At 39.8% G+C, this 23,719-nt stretch overlaps 1 protein-coding gene across 2 annotated transcripts; it reads right to left on the bottom strand.

Annotated features, from left to right (window-relative positions):
• Nucleotides 1-6,405: 6,405 nt before the first annotated feature.
• C5H12orf40 (chromosome 5 C12orf40 homolog) lies at nt 6,406-22,613 on the bottom strand. 2 transcript variants are annotated; one of them, XM_053943442.1, is made up of 13 exons: nt 22,550-22,613; nt 20,647-20,686; nt 18,409-18,544; nt 16,973-17,105; nt 16,410-16,476; nt 15,769-15,969; nt 13,765-13,871; nt 10,723-11,246; nt 10,406-10,478; nt 9,682-9,742; nt 9,043-9,103; nt 8,244-8,326; nt 6,406-7,704 (listed from the first exon to the last, which is right to left on the bottom strand). In XM_053943442.1, exons 1-13 carry the CDS (start codon nt 22,570-22,572, stop codon nt 7,111-7,113), a joined length of 2,103 nt encoding a protein of 700 aa, XP_053799417.1. In that variant the 5' UTR covers nt 22,573-22,613; the 3' UTR covers nt 6,406-7,110. The 2 variants fall into 2 exon arrangements, with proteins under 2 accessions (XP_053799417.1, XP_053799418.1); XM_053943443.1 differs by lacking the exon at nt 22,550-22,613 and adding an exon at nt 22,048-22,124.
• Between the last annotated feature and the right edge of the window lie 1,106 nt (nt 22,614-23,719).

The raw sequence follows: 23,719 nt of genomic DNA, 5'->3' as shown, positions 1-23,719 counted from the left end.
TGTGGGAACCAGTCACACACACTTGCCATCAGCAGTTCCACAGTCTCATCCTGGGGCTGTTTGTTAGCTGGTCTCCAGGGCAGGTTTTCACTCCCTCATTTAATGTGTGTTACCTACCCCATACCAGCATTGTGTGTGTGTGATTGAGAAGGTCTGCATAGACCTGAAGTTTAGAAAGTTTTTGCCTTTTGAGAGTTAACTGCAGAATTACCAGGAATATTTTCTGCATCTTGATTTTGACAGAAAAATCTGGAGGGCGGTGTGAGTTTAATTTGGTTGGATACTTTTATAGGAGATGTCAGGATCTGGGTTTCAGGAGGATACAGGATCCATCTGTTTTTCTGATGTGTGAAACCTTTGCCTTAGCTAGCACACTCTGATTTTGGGTGCTGTGATATCCCATGAAAGCTCAGATAGAATCCTTAATGCCAAACAAAAGCAGGGAGTCATACACAGAGCAGTAAGATGTATTGTGTGAAGGAAGAAAGAGAAGCACACATCCAAAATGACCTACCCACAGTCTTGTAACACATTAACAGCAGCACCAAACTGGGGGGACTTAGGTGCCTTTTATTGCAGGTAGAAAAGGGCAGGGAAATGAAAGGCTTCCAAAGCAGCCCTGTTCTGTGGATCATTCTTCAGAAGATCAGAATACACAGATCCTCACAAAGATGCGAGAGTTATGCTCAGTGTAAGGAGCGTAGAAGCTGCAGTGCACTGATGCCAAGGGAGCACATCCCTTGAGGGGGCTCAGGTGTGAGAAGGGAAAACAATCACAAAAGCAGTGAATCACATGTCCATACCCATTGGAAAGAGAGTTACTTAGATATCATTAAAGGTGGAGAAAGGGGGCTGGAGAGGTGGGGAAGATCCATGTCTGAAGAAACAGTGAGAGTTTGGGGGCCCATCAGGGAGGCAGTTTGAGATACAGGAACAGTTTGAGGGCAGAGGGGGGCTGGATTAGCTAAACTTCACAATCAAGGTGATTTGTGGAATAGAGACTGGATCAGGTTGCCACGGCAACATGAGCAGGAAAAAGCACAAAGCAAATCCTGAGCAGAGCCTGGGGGAAGGAAGTAGGCATAAGGTATGGAGGATGGTTAGTGAAGTGTGAGTGTGGGGACATAGCATCTCTGCCACACCACTGTGTGATGTCAGGGGACAGTGTCAAGCTGTCCTGGGTAGAGGAGGGCAAAGTCAGAAGGCACAACTGGGCTGAGAATGCAGCTGATTCAAGATCTAAATCTCTCTGAAAAGCAAGGGCTTTTTTCCCAGGACTCAGATTCATAGGCTTAGTCTTCAGTTTTTAATTTTTTTTTACACTTCTTGAGTGCTGCAGTGTACTTTAATTGCCTAATCTATCAAAATTGCATATATACAGGGAATTAGTCCCCATTTCCACAGCCAGCTCTCTGTTTCCAGCTGCATCCACCAGTTTGTGCATGATGACAAGGCACAGGAACAGGGTTAGCCAAGCCCTGCTCTGCTGGCACATCCTGCCCTTCTCATTAATATGTGGCATTTTCAGCCTTCCCAGCCCCACAGCTTTTCCTTTTCAAAACCATTTCCACAGCTGAGGCTGGTAAGACCCTGTGTCGCCATCCAGCTGTCACCAAATCACACATACAGATTTTCTACCTGAAGCCTTCACTCAGGGTCACTCAGCATAGCTGTAGTTGCAAAGGGGAGGCTGTTGGCAGTTATGTAAGGAGCTGTCCTGCAAGTGCCAGATGACTTCTCCATCCCTAAAGTGGCAGTTGTGGCCTGCAGCAGGTGGCCACGTCCCCACTAGGAAGTGATGCCTTGGAATAAGCATTGCCATGAAATTGGTACTTGTTCTAACCATATTCATGGTGAGATGGCATCAAAACTGTCTAACTGCTCCCAGCGAGCTCCTTCATTGTCCAGGATGTCTGATCAGTTGCCCTGTCACTGGTTTGTCACAAGATGTGACTGCAGTCAGTCAGTCTCATGCTGTATGGCTTCTCCTGTGCTCTCCCTGGTGTTTGAGGTACTTATAACCTGGAGGTTGGCTGAGGGGGCTGAGGGAGAGGTAGATGCCCCGTGAAGCTTTGGAACTAAGCTGGAGCTGGTGTCCCCACTGCTCTCCTCTCATGGGCTGCTAAAAATGATGGGAAAAAGTCAAGAGCAAGCAAAGTTTTTGTAAGCTGGGTGAAGGCTAACTGCCACCTCCAGCCTGGTACCAGATGAGATAGCTTTTGTATTCTCTTTATATGTCAAGCTTCCTTGTGGCTGGTGGGATTCACAGGGATACACTGGGGGCATTGGGACCCTCACAGTTCCTGGTGGGAGAGTGATGAGTGCCCGTAGTTAGTGCAGCCCAAGGTTGCAGGGCTGCTGGAGGAGCTCAGTGGCTGTGCACTGCAAGCTGGTGTTGGGGTGAAACACTGCTGCTCTTCATTGCTGCACAGAAATGTGGGTGAGGAGAGGCAAGAGAGGCAGGAGTTGTGCTCTAAGGAGGTGGAGCAGGGCAGGGCAGCAGCAGCACCCAGCCTCCCTCCCCATACACCTACAGCTCCCCTTCCTCCAGCCCCAGGCCCCTGCCTTGCTCTCAGCGCAGGGAGGAAATGGCTCAGGCTGTGGCTGCCTCCATCTGCTGCAGGTGCTGTGAGCAGGCACAGCTTCCCTGGAGCCCCCTAACTGGCAGGGCTTATTCCCCCAGCCCCAAACTGGGTGTTGGTGATAGCAGCTGGCCGTGGCCCAAAGCACCCTGCTCCAGCTGGCCCGGCTATGAGTGGGGCTTGCACTGGGCAAGCTTGGAGATCCCTGCCAACTTCAGCTGCTTTGGGGCTCTCCAAAAATTCATTTGTTTGCATGGAGTGCAGCTTCTCTGAGAGCAAAGCTACTTACAGATCTCCTGTTTCCCAATAATGACTCCAGCCCAGGAAATGAAATAAATCTTCTGCAGTAAGACATATTGATTTGTGCTACAATCAGCCACAGGTCTGGGTCCTTGGGCCAGGCCAGCACCCATGTGCTGAGTGTGACACTGGCAGTAAATCACAGCACTCTCTCTGCAAACGGGCACAAATAAATTGTTCATTTGGACATGTTTTCTCTCAGCTCTGTTAAATAATTCAACAGGCCTCTTTGGGCCTCCTGCCTTATCTTGACTCACTCTCCACCCCTCTGTGTTTGGGCCCAAGATCCCCCATCACCTCCCACAGAGCAGGTGTACCAGCACCCTCTGCAGCTGCACTGTGTGAGAGCTCACCTCAAGCTGGTCCTGTCAGCTTGCACATCCAGAGGGCTGTGGCACTAGAGCAAGCACCATCAGGATGTGGAGTCACTGCAGTATGGTTGGAGAGGGGGCAATGTTCAGTATTCAGCGCAGAGTCAGGAGACCTGGCTGGAGTTCCACATCACCAGCCCTGGAGAAGCAAGCTCTGATTTGGGTGACTTGGATTGTCACCTCTAACCCGTCAGAGGCTGTCAGGGAGAACAGGCTGAAGAAGCGTTGCTGAAAGGTCATTGACTTTCATGAGGACAGAGTAGGCACTGAATGCAGAGAGTTAAATATTTTTTTCAGGAAACCTCATCCTCCCTCAATCTCCTATCTGTTAAAACCCTTAAAAAGCCAATTCACAGTTTCTACCAGAGAAATAATTACTAGTATGAAGATTTAAGCCTCTCATTTCCTATAATGATAATCCTTCATGAAAATGAAATAAGAATTTCTACAAAGTTTGGGGAGGCTCTTGGCAGAACATCCAGCAACAAACTGCCCATTAATGACCAAACTTCTTTTGGTGCTTGCCCAGAAAACCTTACCTTGCAGTTACTGTAATTAGATCTGATTTTGGAGGGAAATTAAGTTACAAGCTGCTTATTAAAACTGATTCTGACTGAAGCTTATGGTAGTATTTTCAGTGAGAGTCTTTCAATCTCTGTTTAGAAGCATTGACTGCCACCAATAAACAAATGCTCCTGTGTTTTTGGTTAGTTAAAGGTACCCTTCTGTCCTTTTCCCCAACAAAATTCTACTTATAATTGATGCTTACCAAACAGTTAAAGACATGTGTATTTCCATGGCCTCCCTGGAGGTTCAGCATGCTGCCAGGAAGAATGGCATGGATGAAAAAGGGGTGCCTCTGCCTAAGCTGTTGCCTCAGAGAAAGCTGGTGGTGCCTGAATGCATTTAGTGAGATGACAGTCATTACTGTAGACTACAAATATTGATGGATTAATAGTATCGGCTGCTGAATTATCAGCTGAAGAAAGCAGTTTGAGGTTACTACTTGCTATTAAACCAAACTCAGCTCTTCCCTGAAGTCACAAAAAATCAAGGGTAAGAAAGCACCCAAGCAGAGGGGCAGACTGGTGCTGAGCTAAGGATAAAGCACAGGCCTCTTTAATTGCAATAATAGTAATGTAACTACTTTAGAATACCTGTCTAGTGGCTAAAAAGACCATGCGGCCTTAGTTGTCATCATTGCCAGCACACAAACCACCACAAAGATAGTTTTCTTTCTTCTGATTGCTTTGCAATTACAGGTAAAAATGGGAATGTAATTTGAATTTATATACTTTCATCCAAAGGCTTTGAAACATGATTATCTACAGTGATTGATATCCCAAGTGGTGAATTATTGCATTAGAGACATATATGCAGCTCTTATGTACAGCCAGTCAGAGGGTGAGTTTCTGGCACTGAGCAATGGCATTTCACTGCAGTCCAGACTGAAACATGGCCGGAACTGGACAGATTGTGAGATCTTCTGTATCAGTGGATGAAGTGAAAATAAGCAATAAACACTGAGAGGCTTTTAATGATGATAAATATGAGCAATAACTTAATAAAGAGCATTTGAAACCCCCTACTCATACATCCATATGGTGCAACTGTCCTTCTTTTCCCATCTCCATTCCAACCTGCGTTCTTTGGCCCTTAGGTTCATAGGCACAGACTGGGAATATGTCGGCTCAGAGGCCAGCTCTGCAGATCTGGAGTATCTTCCTGAATGTGGGTAGCTCACTTCAGTGTAAAACTAACCACGGCTTAAAAGTCCCAGCAACAATGCCACCATCAAAGACATCAGGAGCAGAATCTCCACTGCAAGTCAATGGCAGTTCATCTCTGTTTGAGTCACCAGCACCTCTCTCATCCAGACACCAAAGAACTCTTTGGCCATCAGGCACTTTTACATCTGCTGGGGTAATAAAACACCTTTAGTCTAAAGCATACAGTGCTGGAGGTTTTAACTATTATGTGCCACTCTCTAGCCTCTGCCACTGTGTATTGCAGGCTGGTAGGCCAAGTGTGCTGGGGACACATCAGCTGGGAAGCTGGACACACACCACTGGAAGGACTGGCAGGTATGTACCAGGTGTGAGGGACTGTTGGGAAAGCAACATTCAAGCCAGCATGGGCCGCTGCAGGTGTGGCACCATCTGAATTGACTTTGTCATACTGAGTGAAAAACTATGCTTTAGAAACCATGGGTAACAGCTGAGCTTTCAGAAAATCATAGCTGTTATTCAAATAAATTATATCTCCTGTGAAGAAGATTGCAGCTTAAAAAAAAAAAATAGGGAGTTTGCTTTGACAACAAATTGAGGCAACCTAAAAAAGAAAATCTGCTTATGTCAAGCCTTAGGAAGTGGGCAGTGAATTGGCTAAGTGATAGTTACATGGTTTAGAAGTCTGGCTGTGCAAACCACTTCCTATGTATGCAATTTATACATATAAAAGACAATGCTATTTTCTTCCAAGTACAGAACAGTCCACTGAAATTTATGAGCTGCTATTTTAAAAAATAGCACAGCCTTAAACCTACAAACTGTTGAGCAACGTAGACCTTCTTTTAAACACGGTTCTTAGCTCAAAAAAAAAAAAAAAAAAGCAGCAGCAAAACCAGCCACTAGTTTAATGATGAGAACAGAGACAAAGAATGGTGACGAGTCTCATCCAGGCTGAGTGACACTCACCCCTTCTACAAAGCATAGAAAAAACCCTGACCTGGTGGGAGTAACGGCAGTGAATCTTTTAACAGCAGATGCCAAGGGGAAGGCACAACATATTAAACTTATAGAGGCAAATCTCCTGTTCTGTCTGAGAAAGTCTCCAGCATAGCTTTTTCCCAAGTCCAGTTTGTGAAGAGGACCCCTGCATGCAGCCAGGTGTGGCTAATGCCAGCACAGCATATACAGAGCAGCACAGCATATACACTATGCCAGCACAGCATGTACATAGGTATATGCACATATATGTACACAGACAGGTTTTTATATATATACACACAGATACACACACATAGTTAAGATAGAGAAATATCTGTATAGAAGTGAAGGTGTATGGAACTGTAAGTAGATGTTAGCAACAGTGAGTCTCCCTGACACCTTTACCAGGAACTTTTTAGAAGGCAAGAATATAACCTAGAAATATTATTATCAGAAACTTTTATTTGTTGTGACTTGTAGCTTCACATAAATACTGAAATGAAGATGCAAGTAGTTCAGATTTTCAGTTCACAGACAGAATACAGAAACACGTGGAAGATTTTTTTTTAGATTAACAGCCAGAAAATAAATGAATGAATCTGCTGTAGAAAGAAAATTGAGCATTTAAAAAATTTAATAAATTAGTTCTTTTAAAATTGCATTATATTCTATGTGTGCAGATGTACATTTTCTGTTTCCCATTTTTGTGTTTAGTATGAACACATGACAAAGGCAAGTTTTTCTGTTAAAATGGATGAGAATCAGACAATGGCTCTGAACTCAGAGCCACACAAATTTTTTTTTTGTAGTAGAACAACATCTTCCCATTACCTTAAAAGAAACATAGTCAATAAATTCTAAACTAAAGAATCCTGCAGATATATGATGAGGAAATCAATATAATTACTAATGTTTTTATTTACTAGGCTATTGTAAAATCCTTTGTTAATAGTTGGATTATCTATAGAAACCCATACTTTGAGATAACAGTAGGTAGACAGAAACCCATAATTATTGATAGTTAGAGCAAACAAACAGTAAAAGTATATTTTGCCTAACCATGCTAGAAAAATCAGAATATGCCAACTGAATGAAATACACTGAGAACAGGACAAAACTATTGTGTTCCTAACGTGGCATTACAGTTGATCACTGCTTATCTCTCTCCTTCATTTTATCAATGTAGCTCAGCACCTCTAGAGTCCTCCTGCCAGCCACACTCAGGTACTCGGTCTCAGAAGAGAAGGCGTCTGTCCCAGCTGCGCTGCCGGAGCCCGCGGGCTGCGGCACCTCCCGCACTGGTTTTTCTGAGGTGCCAGCAGTGCTGGGAGGAGAGACCTCGCCTGGGCTGTGGGCAGCTGGGAGGGCTCCCCCACAGCTGCACACCCTCAGGGTGCCACACTGGGTGCCCACATCCACCTTCTCTACAGTCTGCGACCAAACATCGCACCTGGTGCTGCTAGTGACATGCTCCCTCTTAGAGGAGCGGTGTGATGGGTCCTGAGACAGAGCTGTGTGGGTTTTATTTTCGTCCTCTGTGACACAAAAATTAGAGTCTTTCTCCTGAAGATTGTTTGCTTCTTTTCTATCCAAAGTACTGCTGGGCTTCAAAGCCACACTTTGGGTATGAGAGCTCTTGGGGGCCTCTCTGCTTGCTGAGGCTGAGAATAGGTTGGCAACATGTGCCTTCAAGGATCGTTCATTCAGATATTCCTTAGTTTTGGCTTTGTCTTCCTCTTCAGACTGTTTGAACAGAATTGTACAATTGTAACTGTTCAAATAGTTCAGTAACTAAGGACTAAAGTAATGACTTGCTAATAGCTAAGTGAAATAAACAGAAAGGCCAGAACTGTCTGCTTTTGATTGTTTGCAGGTTTTTTCATTCCTTCTCCAAGGATGGCTCTTGGTGAAGAAAAGGTGGCCAATGCAGACCTCCACTCTCACATGCAATTTATAATCTTACACCATGGCATTTTTGTGTTCAAGAATGACTGAAAACACAGTATGTCAAATCATTCTGCTTTACAGGCATGTAATGTAAGGCAGCTATACATACAGGAAGAGCATAGTATATTGCTTAGCCTCTTCCCACAGTCATGCTATGTAATTCCATGTCAAACTACTTACGAAAATTTACAGCTCGTAATTTCTTGTCTTCATCACACATGAAGTTACCTCGTACAAAACAAAACAAGATTCCAGATACATCCACCTTTAGGGTGCACTCAGGCACAGAGATGTGATTCAAATAAAGCCCTGCCAGCCCACAATGATTTACTCACTGTGTCAGGACTAGAGCTCAAGTAGCTCTCAGTTTGCCTTGGAGAGTAACTGTGAGACTGGCTGCTGAGTGGTGACTCCACATCTTGAAAAAGTAGATGGAAAAGAAAGAAAAGGTTACTCACTGAACAATCCCCAAAGATCCAACTCTCAAGTACAGCATATAGAATTAAACATTACTATTTCTGATGCAGTTTTAAGATACTGTTTAAAGAACAAAATGTTAGCAAGGTCAATCTAGTTCTTAGTGATAGTTCTTCTCTTCTCACATGTTAACAGAGGTTGTGAGATGGGTCCCCCAAAACCTCAGCTGTGCTGTTATTCAGCAGCAGAACTGTGCTACCCAAAAGGAGGAGGGACTCTGGAGAGCACAGCCTGCAATAGAGCACAGCAGACTCCATGTGCACACTGGCTGCCATACAAGTTATATATTTCTCTCTTGGAGGCCCCTGAGAGATCTTCTTCTCTGAAATGCAGCCAGCACAGCTGACCCTACAGCTACTGAGGGAGTAGGAAGGATGTAGGATTGCCTCACTTACTCCCCTCGCTCTGCCCACATGTGGAGTGACAGCATATAGTCTAGTGGAAGAGAATATCTCATCAAGGAAAAGCAAGCACAGCTAATTCTTAGTTACCTGGTAATGCTAGTTGTCTTTTTACAGTGCTGTGTGAATCAGAAATACAAGCCCTTATCAAAGTTAGCATCCTAAAAAGATCATTCTCCCTGGTTTTAAAAGTAACTGTTTCAGTTTCACATGTAGAGAAAACATTTTTAAGTGATAATGTATAAATAGTACTAACCCATCTCATGAAGATATGAACTCAGTCCAAACTTATACCCTTTCTCTTGTGCTGTTGTGAACTGTTAAAAATAGTAAGTAAAGTAAGTAAGTAAAAAATAAAAGGTATTAATAGTGAGGGTTCAGCTGAATCAGCATCTCAGGTTAAGAGAGGAACATTCAGTTTCTGTATTACATAAAGGAGTCACTGCACTGTACCACAGATTATTTTAAGAGGTATTTTTACCCCCGAGTAGCACCATATGTGGCTTCTACAGGCTTCTACGAGCAAGACATCTGAAACATTTTTATGTGTATACTGGCACAAAGCTCCTTTATAATACTGAAGCATCCTGCATATAATGTCTGGGCATTGCATGCAGAACCTGATCCTAAGTGTTGATGGGTAACTTACACAATGTCTTTCGGGCATCAGCTAAAGTGTGAATGAGACCATGTGAACTGTGGACCTGTCTATCTGAACTAGCAGCAGTTCTTTCTGAATTCCATATATAAGCCATGATGGAAAAGAAGCTTCCATGGCAGTTAATTCAGTGAAGCTATATTCAGTTTCTAACTGTTGTGGACAATCCTTCTCCATCCCAAATGAATCATGCAAACAGTGGGTTTGACAAAAAAAATACATATTTTTAAAAGTTACCTCTTCAAATACAAAGACATGGTTCTGATTCCAGGCTGTTTCTTTCACAGACTTGTTGTCACTGAGGAATGCAAACACAAGTTCTCTGGTAAGTGATTTTTTTCCCCAATATTTTTATTTTCTTTCTGAGTTAAAGTCCTTACTGGTGACTTTTCAATATTTACTTTGTCTTCAGTAGCCATTAAATGCTTCCCACTACTGAGATAACTGGACTTATCTCTGAACCTGAGATTTAACACCAAGAATATGTTTTTCATAAACTTCATTTCTGTTGAAATGCAAAATGGAATTGAAGCAATGACAGGAGATAGTGTTGTTTTGTAAAAGGGAAGGTGCTATATATCAGCCTTTGAAAAAGAAGTCTTTAGTAAAACACAGAGCATTCACATAGCCCAGAGAAGACGCTTGCTCTGTAGCCAGTGGAATAAGACAGAGTATTTTAGAGGAAAAGCCAGATCAACAGCTTAACTTCAGGATCTTCAAACTGCCCCATGAAACAGTATTTCTGTGTGCTTATTATGGGCAGATACACAGAGGCATAATGGGCTTTCCTGTGCATAGATTTATTCACATTGTACAGTACTATTTTAAATGAGTAAACTTGAGTCCTCCGTAATACTGTTTAGAATTTTGCCTTCTTGTGCTCTTAGCAGGATTTCTCCAATTCAGCAAATTCTCCGCAGTTATCACTGGTTAATAGATTGGTAATTTCCATGACACTCACCTTTTTTTTCTTGAATAATTCTGCACATTCTCCTTTAAGCTATTCTGCTGATCATGGTGATAAGCAAATGTCTCTAAAATTAAAAAAAAAAAAAAAGTAAACCTTCATTTTGAAATGCAATAGAATAAACACAATTTATGTAAAAGTTTCTGTCAGGTTTTTAAAATAATTTAAATAGTTGGATTTAAAATTATGTGACTGCATTCTGAAGATTCATGATGTATTCAGTGGAGCAGATACATCTCTGGTTATGAGAACATATGTCTTTAAAAGGAGAATAAAACCCAGAATATATGTCCTTAAAATATGACACGCACCAATTTTTTCAAGGTTTGCTCTTCTTTCTTTCTTCTCACAGGGCATGAAGTAGCGCTGTCCCTCGTGACAGTTCTGCCGGTGTGTTTTATGAATTGCACTTATTTCCTTGTAGCTTGTACTTGACACATTGTTGCTTTTAAGGAAAACCAGCTCTGGAGCTGTGAAAATGCCTTCAAGCTGTCTGTCTACAGAATCTTCTTTTGCATTGATTGCAGGATAAACCCTTCCAGTGTCACAAGAATTATTTCTGTTGGTAATTTGATTTTGAACATCAGGAACAGTGAAAAAAATGTCATTATTGCTTTGGTTAGAAAAAGGATTAAAATGTTTTGTGGAAGGATTATTATGGATTGGTTGACTCTCATCTTCAAATAGTGCCAGAAAGGAACAACCACTTCCATCTTTCAGTTCTGCAGTTTCTTTTACAACATGAAATATTGGTTCTTTTATTCCTTCACAGTTTTCTGGTTCATTACTGGTTATTATCAGTGGATTTTTCCTGGCAGAATTCATGTAGTCTGGCCTGAGGGTAGGCAATGAAGTATAACAGGGGTAGAAGAGAAAAAACGTTTTGCTGAGTACACAAACAAGCAAAATACTGTTAACACAACACTTTATGATAATTTGATGATAAAAATAGAAAAAACTTCACTGGTCATTACACTTGATTTTGTCCTAAATATACAGTATTTCAACTGAAAAAGTGTGTATTTTATTATGTTTTATATCTACTTTATGGTAAGATTGATTTAAAAGGGGTTCTATTTCTTAATGTCTCCAAATATACAAAGCCATGGAGCACATCCTCCTGGACAGAGAATTGTGGTTCATAAAATCAGCCACAGAATGTCACTGCTGCTCCACCAGCTGACCAAAGGTGGCCACATCGGGGAGAAAAAGAAAAAGAGGAAGATAGTTTCTTCCATTCATAAAAGTAGTTTGTTTAAGACTATATTTCTCTTCCATACTGAAAGCCCATAACAAGTACTTTCATTTGTACTTGAAATCAATAATCCTGATTCAGCACAGAATTTTTCTGTTCCACTGTCAGGAGGCCAGTCAGACATTTTGTTATGCCACTACTTCCCTGCCCCACTTCTGAGAGTAGTGGTTTTGAAGATTTTATCATGTGAGCATTATGGACATGAAAACAATCATGGTTTCACTTACTTTACGATTAATCTAACATTTTCACTGGTTTGTTTTCCAGGCTGGATATGCTGACTGACCTTTCAGAAACTGAGCAGAAAGTTGAGATTCTTCTGAAAGACAGAGATCTGGCAAAAAAGGCCATTCAAAAAAAAAGCTCTTTCTTTAAAACATTCTGAGCAAGGCTATCAACAGAACTTGAAACTGAAATGTAGTACAGAAAACTCTTACTGGAAAAAATGCCTGGGGTGTTTTGATCAGCAAACTTGGAAAGGAATAAAGATTCTGTGGAACTTAAATGAGAAACTAGTTTTCTCTAGTTACAGAAACCTCACCGGAACAGTTTTAGAAGGCTAAACACACTAGAGTTTATTTCAGAGGATACTTGGATAGATCTACATGAGGAAGGTAAAATCATTTTGTGAAGCAATTCGGAGTCTTTCTCAACTCCAGCTGAATATTTTGTTATGCAAAATAAAATTTAAGAGTAGATGAGGAAATATGACATGAAAACTTTTAATTAATATTTAATAACATTGAGGTGCCACAGGTCTCAGAATTATGCACATTGATTACATCAGTATGTTACATTAAACAATTGTATAAATTGACATCCTACTTTTCACATACAGTGAAAGAAACTCCCTTCACAGAATTGTGATCCCTTGAGGTATAAGAATTTATGGCTACAATGGATGAAAACAATATAAAGACAATACAAAGAAATGGATCTGAACAGCAGTTGGAAAAGAAATGTTGTTAATGACCCATGAATGGGTAGAAGATGAGAGGATGTGACATAAGCAGATATGTGATAGCTGGTGGAGAAATGAAAGATGTAGGTGATATAAGGTTATTTAGGGCTCAGTGTAAATATATTAATTGGGAATTCGCTCAGATGTACAGCAAGGTGAATACTCAGCTTATTTTAGGTTTTGCTGGAGAAAGCCAGGAGAAACCACAAGCAGAGTGGAAGTTTAGGTGGCTGATGTGTTTAGCTATTATTTGGCCAGTGATTTTATGGGTCACTTGATTCCCCAAGCAAACAGGCTGCAGGCACTTCAGGAACAGCAGAATACTGTATGGTCTTTTTATGTCTCTATCCAGCCAAAGCTAGAGATGGACAGGAACTTTCAACCAAATGGCAGACTTATGGAATAGGAGTAAAGTAAGATTAGCTATGTAAGACCTCTAGGTCCAAGGGAGAGCCTCTGGAAAGAAAATGAAATAAAATGTTCAGTACAAATGAGTCTGGCCCTAAACCACCTGATTTGAAAGATTTTTAATCTGCACATACAAAAAGAAATGTATTCTTGATTTCTATCTGTTCTTTTAAAAACAAAGTGTATATTCTCATAGAAGTATTATTGAATCAGTTATAGGGAAAAAAAGAAAGCTACACTAGGATCACATATGAAAGAGAAGGAAAGAAAATGCTTTGTTCCTGGAATCCCTAGTATAAATAATGCAGGTGCAGATGCTCAATTGCTATCTTGATGCAATCTTTGCATCAAGATTGTCAAAAAAGCACTTGCAATGCTGCCTAGAACTAATAACACCTGGGGCAGCTTCCCCCTCCTCGTGGCCTCTTAGTAAATCTGTGCTATCATTCAAGGTGAATTCAGCAACACTATCGTGTCTGTGACATTGCAAAAAATAGATCATGGTTCCAAGTGCCTACCCAAAATTCAGATTTTGCTGCTTTTCAGCAAATTTAGATAGCTTTGTATGTTTGTATGTAAATGGAAATATGTATTTCCATTTGATTTCAATTTCTATTTGAAAAAACTGTCAGTGAAAAAAAACAAGTAGCAATAAGGTTCCAAATTTTAGTATTTTTCTTAATTAAACTTGACTGTTATTTTCCTCATTAATGTAAAATCACTGCCTACCTATCAAATGGCTTGAACAGCTCCTGAAGCACTGTATCAGACTTCCTGAAAATACACTGGCTTGGAGGTTTGGTATTCCAAGGGTCTTGATCGAAGCTGTTACCTGGCTGAGAAAACAGCAGAAGCTGTCAAACTGTGAATATACATAATTGTTACAGTCTTTAAAACTTTCATCTTGGGTTTGCAAACAATATATGTATTTTCCCAGTATTTTATTTATTTATATCTTTACAGCAGAAGCCCAGACCTCCTTACAGCCCCATTGTTGCCAAAAAAACTTTAGCCAACAGAGCTAAACTTTGAGCATGACAGTAACAGACAGTTTTTTCTCATCCTAGTTTCCATTCATCTGGTTCATAGCTGCCCATTTTGGCTACTAGAATCCCATAGGAAACTTCATCAAAAGCCTTCCTAAAGGTAAATAATGCCTGTTCTCTCCAATTCCCAGAGCTACTAATTCCATCACAGAAAGCAATTGGGTCCTCCAGGCAGAGTATGACCTTGGAAATGTCTGTTTGCAGACACCTTCTTGTTCCTCATGTACCTTGAAATTGCCTCTGGGAGCTTAGTTCCTTAATCCTTCCAGGGACAGAGGTGAGATGATCATGCTTACATTTTTGCAGATGGACAAAACACTCGTGTATTTCTTCTCACTGGGAAGTTTCTCTGATCACCACAGCCTTACAAGTATGATAAATATCTGCCTTGCAGTGATGTCATCCAACACCCTGAATATACTAGGTTGAACTCTGTCCAGTCTCATACATTTCTATATGTCCACGTTACAATGCATTCTCTAACTTGTTCCTTCCCTACTGGTTCATTCAACTCCCCCCAACTCCTGATTGCATTTTAAGATGAGCCAGAGAGCAGATCTTGTCTGAAAAACTTGAAGCAAAATAGTCTTGGAGTACCTCAGGCTTTTCCATGTCATTTTTCACTAGGTCTCAACTCAATTTAGCAGTGGACAGCATTTTCCTTTCTTTGATGACACACCTGCAGAAGTCCTTCTTGTTGTTCTTCTCACCCATTGTGATTCTCAGCTCTGACCATCCTAATGCCACTGCTCCAAGCTGAGGGGATGCTTCTGTCTCCTTTCTGCGTTGCCCATCCCTCCATGCACTCTTCCTCTTTGCATTTGACCTCAGTCAGGGGTTCCTGATTCTGCTAAACTGGCCTCCAGAATCTAATCATTCTCTTGCACATAGAGGTGGACTGTCTTTGTGTTTTGAAAACATATTTCTTGGGCTTCTTTTTTCTTCAGGTCAGCTTCCTGTGAGTTTTGGCCTACTCATTCCCTGAACAACCCATTGTCTCCCCTTCTGAAACTCTTCGAGCATTTCTTCCTCACTTACCTCAAGACTTCAGAATACCATTGGTGAAACACATTTTTTTTTTTTTATTATTTCCAATGAATAATATATTTGCTAAAAATAAAGCATATTATATTTGCTATCACTTTTCTAAGGATGATTCTTTTAAAAATCACAATGTTAACAGAAAAAACAGTAATATGCATCAGAACAAATAACTTTCAACTGTTTCTTAAAAGTAAAGAGTTAAACAGCAGAGTACTGAAAATACTGTAAGAACTGTGTTAATCACTGAGACATTAAAAGATAAAAAATTGGGTCATGGGATCACCTGGGATCATGCAACACTCAGTTACACTAACTGTATGTTTAAGAAAGCTGTATTTCTAACTATTATTTCAGGTTTCTTTAACCAAATTTACAAGCCAGAAACAAAAGAAATCCACCAGTATGTGACTAATTCTCTGTCTGCAGATATCAGCAACACGGAGAGTTTAGTGAATAAAAGCTCAAGTTAAACTTATTTCAGAACAATAAAATAAATATATTTATATATACAGAATATTCATTGCCATCAGCCTACAAAAATGATGATCAATCATAATTACCATCACCATTACACTAGTTTTACACAACAAATAAATGAAAGTTAGTTTAAAGTAATTCCATGGAAGCCAAACATTAACCAAACCTGGTTTTGCAGCTTCTTTTCATAGATCTGTTCCCAAATGTTGCCCATTAGTTTTGTGTTGAAATTTTCTTCTGAAAGCTGTGTACAGTTAGAGAACTGAAAACCAGAGGAGGACGACGGACAAGCACTAAAAACTCTTGCCATATTGTCTTCATTTTCCATACTAGAATCAACAGAGCCTAATTCCATTACTTGTGACAGCTAGACAAAACATAACAAAGAGATTTTTTTATTTATCTAAAACTGTTTTGATTTAAGCATAAAGTTCAAAGTAATCAAGCCATTCCATATCTTTTACATCTCTGCACATAAACCACAAAGAAAAGAAAATTTTCTATATTCTGATATGACTTTTCACAAAAAACTGAAGGCAATAAGGGCTTATTTCAGGGAAACATGTAAGTAAGTACATAATTTGAAGCATGCACACAAATGCTATCCTAAGGAGAGATGGATATAAACATATTTTTAGCTTTTTTTTCAATAAATATATAAGAAGCAGCAGGAAAATAATTTATCAATATAGTCTTAAAGAGAAAGAAGACTTTATGTGTTTCAGTATCCACTCTTGGAAAAATTATTTAAAAATACAGTAATTACTACACATTTTTAATCTTATATCATAAGAACAATAAGCTTACTTTATGCTGGTATTTTACTTTTTCTGAGAGATGCTGTCTTCTGCTGTCCAAAACTTGCTTTTGTAACCTTGTAAAATGAAAAAAAACAGCCTATGAAATACAAGATCCAAAAGATTAAAATATTCTGAGTATAAATTTCAAAATAACTTAGAAATATTTTTCCACATATCTTAAAACAGCCTGATCCTTAGGCAGTTATGAGCAGCTTGTCTGTGAGTTGGTCACTTTAGGGTGTCCAAAGCTGGATGGGAAAACAGTGTAAGTAGGTAATAATGTTTGAATAACCTGCTCCTTGAGATAAACTTAGTATAACTACCAGGCATGAGTACAGGCACATAACCTTTTTAAAAAAATCGCTCCGCTTCATGTGCAGTTTTTTATTCAGAATTCATTAATTACTTTCACAATAAGAGTATCACTGGAATAATAGGAATGGTTATGAAATTTCCCTGTTTACAATGGTATATTCATGTTTTCTTAACACCCCAAATATTAAGACTATAATGAAATACCTCTCCCAGAACCTCACTATTGTGTAACTATTGCCTATTTTATACAAGTACCTGCTCTGGAGATCATTTAAGTTTGATTTATGTTGTGTACGCAGGGGTGATGTGGGAAGCTCTAAGTTATGTCTCCTGATGGGTTTTTGTTCATCTTCAGTGATATCAATGTGGACTGGCTTCCTCACGTTCTCTGCAATGAATGTATTTGTTATGTCAGCGCTGGGCTTGGAGAAAGTTTTGAGATTCCTGAATTTTCATTAGAGTACAAAAGCTGTTGTTTTATATTTCTTAATCCATTTAAAACCATATTTGTTTCTTTCTTTGCTACTAACAATACAAAAACTCTATTCTAAATGGCATGATAGTATAAAATTATTGAGTCAGCCCCTGCATGCGTACAGAAGGCTGCTGCCTTCCCTCAGTCACCTTTTACTCTTCTGAGCATAGGACAAAAAATGTTCCATAATCTGGTTTATGAATCTGTCACAGATTACAAGAATCATAGAATCACAGAACCATTTAGGTTGAAGAAGACCTTTAAGCTCATCAAATTCAGCCATTAAACTAGCACTGCCAAGTCCACCATTAAACCATATCCTTAAGTACCACATCTACATTTAAAGAGCTAGGACTCAAGTTTTAGTCATGTTTCTCAAAAAGTTTAATAATGGATTTTAAGAAAAATAATCTGGGTAGAACTGACAAGACTATTCCAAATGCCTCTAAAGTTATGAAAAAGGAAATGGATAGGAAATGGACCCACTCAACAGCAAAGAGGAAAAGAAATGAATGTGGGGTAAAATTAATGAATAGAATAGGGAAGGTAATAAGTGTGTGCAGTGGTTTAGAAACAGTACTCTCCAATTTAGTGTTCCCACTGAAACACTTCAAACCATGTGCCACTTGTTCCTTCTCCCTTCTCTCTCCTTTCCATCTCCCTCTCCCTTTCCTTCTCCCTCTCCCCATCACTCTGCAAAGGATGGAGAGAAGAATTGGAGGCACAAAAGGTAAAGATCATGGGTTGAGATAAGAACAATTTACTGGAAAGAGCAATGAAATAAGAAATTATATTCATAACAGAGTGATGATTCACAGGCAGGTGCTCACCACAGGGAGCACAATGTTCCCTGCCACTTGCTTCCTACTGCCCCACTGGATGGGACTCCTTCCCCTGTGCATGTGAGGAGGTGTAGAATCACTTCAAGGTCCTGGCCAGGCCTGTCCTGGCTACTGCAAACATTCACCCTGGCTTGGTCTGGAACCAAGACACTGCACAAGGCTTTAAAGGTGAAGTAGGCAGGAGCCAAGGTTGTTTGATTCCTCTTATGCCCAGTCTTTTTATTCAATCATCATTTTCGTATTAACATCAATTTTTTACTTTAAAAATAAAACAACATTTACTTGAGGTTTAAGATGTAAATGGAAGAACAAGAACTAAAATAACAGCAGTTAAGAATAACTAATTCTGATGTGTCAGAATACCCAGAACTCACCAGTGCTGTCTTTTTTGGTTGATATCTGGTTAACCACATATAGATTAAGAAGATCCAAACTGACTGCTGAACTTTTAGGAGATGATACTTCCAGGAGCTTCATTTTTGACTTAAGTTTCTTTCTTTCAAAGTATTCCTTAATTTTTTGAAGGAGAGAATAACTTTTTGATAGAAGCTTCAACAACACATTACCAGTATAGGTAATTCTTTTGAAATTAGCAAGCAAGACTTAGCAAACTATTCCCAGTATAAAAGCACATGTTTAAGTATCTCTGAATTCTCATGCCCTGGTTGCTCTGAATTTATTTTTATTGCCTTGAAAAAGAATGCAAATATAATTTGGTTATATTCAAAATAAATCATTATTATCTTGATGCCAAAAATTTAGTCCTTAAATGCTCATTTCTCAAACTTTGTGTACAGCCACTAAAAGTATTTCTTAAAATAAAAGATACCAAATGTGGCAAGGAAACAGTCCTAAAAAAATTTAAAGGTTCTTTTCAGGAAGCATATAAGATATGCAAATCTTATATTAAGCAAATCAGCAAGATTACATGCACTAGATGTGCCATCTATAATGACACAAAGAGTTTATCATTTTCCAAATTTGTCTCTCTTGACCAAGAAAATAGTCTTCTGACAAAAAAAGAAAAAGGCAGAGGAAAAAGTAAAAAAGAAAAGTCTCTAAGATTCAAGAAATTCAGAAAGAATTTTTGTTACAAGGAATAAAAAGAGATATGATTGACACTTTGAATATATCAGGACAATAACACAGGAATCAAGCCTCTCCATTTTGCAGACTATTAATAACCATCCTAAAATCATTAAGTACAGCAGATGAATAAATAAACCCAGTAAGATTTTCTTCTAAACAAAGTAAGGATATTGAAAACTGAAGGCTATGCCAAAACAAAAAATAGCATTGGCTTTTCTTCTGAAATGTAACCCCTGTCATGATAGAGGTTACATGTAACTAATATACCTAACATGTTTGGTATGTTATACTTTACATGTTGGTAACTAACTTTTAGTATAATTTATTATTATCTTTAGTTTCCTAGGATGATATTATCTATGGAAAATATTTGTTCTACAGTTAAGACTAATATCTTCAGTAAGGTAAAATCATCCTGGGTACAAATCAACATTTCAAAATTCATGTTACTTTAGGGTCCACACCCCCAAAATGTAACCACTTCCCTTCAGTGTTTTTTCCCCATCACCTCTAAATTACTAAATGATTAATAATTGTATAATGGCAATTAGAAAATTACCACTGTGTTTAGCAATTTAGTACTACATTAATAAAAACAATCCTGACTTTTCCTGTTTTCCCTCTCCACTGAAACAAATTACATAGTTGTAATAAAAATTATGTGGCTTAGACCAGTAATCCCTGAGAAAACAGAGAGCTCACAGGCCTCCAGGACACTGGAAAAGTGATGAGGACAAGCTGCTGATTGGTCCCACATTCCAATATATAAATGTTTTAATTTGAGTAATTGTCTCTGTAGAGTCAGCCTGTTTTTCCTCTACCTCTATATGCCTGTGCACCTGCTCTGGGTATTGGGGTTATCAGCTTCAGTGGTGTAGCTTCCCTATACAGCCTCTTTCTTCCCTGCTGCTGAGGAGGAAACTGACTCCACTTACTATGGTTATAGTCTTTTTCTCTTGCTGTTTTCTTTCTCTTTCCTGTTTGAAATGTCTTCTGCTATGCCAGGGATAAGTTTGATTTCCTTATTTCACTTTCAAATTCAAAATACAAATAAGCTGTCCTCTTTTTGCAAATGCCAGGAGAAGGACTTTAGTGAGCCTAACATATTTTTACATGGCCCAGAAGAATGGCTGTGTATGTGTGCATTGGGCCAGCTGACCACTGGTCATCACCTGAGACTTCAAGCAACCCCTTGTGTCCCCACATACCAACACAATATGGTAACAGAAGTAATCCAGGAGAACCAAAACTGGGCACGGGCTAATTAATTAATTAATTGATTAATTAATTAATTAATTCATTCATTCATTCATTCATTCATTCATTCATTCACACCTTTTCTGTTGTAATTCAGTTTAATAACTCTAGAACAAGACTTTTCCCCTAAAAGTAAGGGAAACACATTGTAACTCTTTAGCTACTGTTTTGAATCTCATTCCAAATGCTTTGAAAGTTTTACCTCAGTGAACCCACTAAAGCTTTTATATAACAATATAAAATCCAGTATGGCCGAAATGGTTTACCTTTTGTTTTCTCCTTTCTTGTTTTAATATGATTCTGCTTCTGTAAAATGCAAATAATTATTATTTTAATTGCAAATGTATAATCTTGAGTCATGGCTTGAATTACTCATCAATGGTTCTGAGGTTTTAGGACACAAATACATTAATGTTATATATTATGTAATGTTATGTTATGTTATGTTACATGTTATGTTATATTATGTTTGTTATGTTTTAATGGATCAAACCTTCAGGTATTAAAATCAACATATCTCTATTGAAGTAATTTGACCGATCCCAGTTTACTCCAGTAGGCATAGGACCACATTCGATATTAGGCTACCAACACATTTAACATGAAAAAAGAAAACACAAAAAGCTTTTAGTCATTCGACTTGTAATGCACATTTTATCAATTTGTAATTTCTTAAAACTTAAGAAATCTTTGTCAATATATTATTTTCTGCTAATTTTCTTTGTCATGCTGCAACATAGCTACAAAACAATATTAGCAAACAAAAGGAGCACTATATGAGCTTTTACATTTTGGGACTTTCCAGAATACTGGAGACCTTTTGTAAAACAGGAAAGCAAACTATATTGACACTACAAGTTGCTGTTGTTTGTGCAATATAGGAGACAGTTATACCTCCCAACTGCTTGTCTCACCTTTCAAACATAGTCTTATGTGAAATGCCTATAGGACTTGGTGTATAAAATTGGAAGTTGGGGTCACTGTTCAATGAGCAGAGTGAGCCTGGCTGCAGTCCTTAGGTCAGTAAGATTAGGACTTTTTGTGAGGAAAAGTCTTAAAAATATGGAAATACCATTCTTAAAAATATGGAATTACCTTCTGCTTAGAGTTAGAGCAAACTTTCCAAACACATGCATGTAACATTTACCCTTGCAGTAGGAGGAACCCAGTGATGTGTAGTTTTTGTGACACCTAAAATGTAAACCCCAGATTCACCCAAGGAACCCTGACAGATATGACCAGCAGCAGCAAGCAGCAGGTTGATTTGTATTTGCTAAATGTGTGCAGTACTCTTACACACTGTGTTTTCTCACAGAGGCTATGGGAGACAGGCATTTAGGACAAAGCTTGGGTTGGTGTTTTGGGTTTTTTTCCAAGTGAAACTCTCCCTTCCTCCTGCTTCACTGAGGCAACATTCAGAAAACTCAATTTGCTGGGAAGACTTTCAGATGGGTAAGGTGTTAGTTTGATTCTGCATAGAGCCTGGATGATTACCAAGCCATGTGCAGCAATGCTGCTTCCCAATGGCTGACAAAATCTGTGGGGTTTACATTTCTAGTAGATTGGCAGAAGACACAGCACCCAAAGAAAGAGAACATAATCTTTTTTCTTTCTTTATCATTACAACTCAGTTTGTGATGTTTTACTATTTCAGTGAATCTCAATACCTGTACATTCTTTTCCCCAAATGGTAACCACTGCTTTTTGTGGGAGTGTGAAAAGGGCCTCATCCAGCCCCTGTCTGTGGAGAGACACTGAGCCCAAACGTGACCCCCTGCCTGGGGTGGGAGGGCACCTGCACCTTCTCACAGTCTGGCTCAGGAGGGGACTCCGGGGCTGTCACACACCATGGCCTGCTGGTCTGTGAGGGGACAGCAGGCCTGAAACACACACACCGTGGCACTACTGTACCATGGAGAGACACTCGTTTGGTCACAAACACCACGGCTATGCCCAGTTTGTGAGGGGAAATGAGGCCTGAAACACACACCATGGCTGTGCTCAGTTTGTGAGGGGACACCATGGCTGCCACACACAACATGGCAGTGCCTGGTTGTGTCATCAGGGGGGTCATCAGGGTTGTTAAACACACCATGGCAGTGCCCAGTCTGTGAGGGACACTGACACAGGATGGAGCCGTTTCTGTTGGCTTTGAAGAGTTTCACTTACCGACTGCCACCCACCCAGTTCATTTTCTGCTGCTGAGGAGGCAGGGAGGGAGGGCTGCCCTGGGTGCTGCTGGCACTGCGGGTAGGGGCAATGGCTGCCCCCGGGATGGTTTGCAGCCTCCCAGCAGGGCCACAGGCCCTTCTGCAGGGCCTCCTCCTCCCTGTGAGCACCAGGACAGCTGCTCTCCATGCCCCCAGGCTGGCAGAGAAGGAACTGGTGGTACAGGGATTGACAGACAAAGGAGAAGGATGCTGAAAGCCAGGTGAGGCAGCTGATGTGGAAGAGGCGATGCTCTGGTTGCTGCTGCCCTTCTTCTACCCCTGGTGTTTCCATACAAGCTGCTGCCAAAGCCGTCACCCTTTCCCAAGGGAGTCATGAGCATCTTGTTGTCCCAAGTGAATTTGTCTTTCAGGTCCAGCTCGTCTCTGCTACAACCACTGTGATTTTTAGGACAAGACAGCACTTTCCATCCTACTCTTCCTCAGGTATTCTAGGGGCAACAGGGGAAGCAATGAGCATTTTCTACAGGCAGATGTTGTTGCCCTTGGTCCTGCCTGATGAGCTGTTGTGTGTAAATGTGACTAACCCTCGAGGAGGGATGCAGAGCCACTTGGGGAATCTCGGCAGCAGCTCAGCTCCACCACTCCCTTCCCTATAACTCACTTCCATCGTCTCACAAAGTGAAGTGACAAAACATCATCAAAATTCTACATTAATCTTTTCTTGTGGTGTTTCTTTCCTGAGTTATCTTTAGCCTAACATTTTTCAGGGTACTAAAGTTTGATTAGCATTAGTACAAAAATGTGAAGAGTGTTTGGAGTAGATATTAGGAATTTAAAATTAAAAAATAGCCAAGATGTTTTTCTTTCTAATACTTATAATTTGACTAGGCTGTTTATAGAATCTGATAAGTATGCATAATTGTTTCTTGTAACAACACTAGATTAAAATCGTCATGATAAATTATATCTATATTTTAAGTCTATGTGTCTCTACAAATAATGACAGACTTAAAATGTATTTAATTTCTTCACTTCAAATAATAATTTTTATTTTCAATTCCATCTAGTGAAAATGTTGAGCTTGCTAATACTATGTCTAAGATGTAGTTTAATGTATAATCAAATCCCTTTTACATGTTTTTTTAAAATATATGATATTTTCTATATC

Source organism: Vidua chalybeata, chromosome 5 (assembly GCF_026979565.1).
Source record: "Vidua chalybeata isolate OUT-0048 chromosome 5, bVidCha1 merged haplotype, whole genome shotgun sequence".
NCBI classification, from domain to species: domain Eukaryota; kingdom Metazoa; phylum Chordata; class Aves; order Passeriformes; family Viduidae; genus Vidua; species Vidua chalybeata.
The sequence above is the reverse complement of the archived record's forward strand: the minus strand, read 5'-3'. Positions and strand labels throughout refer to the sequence as shown.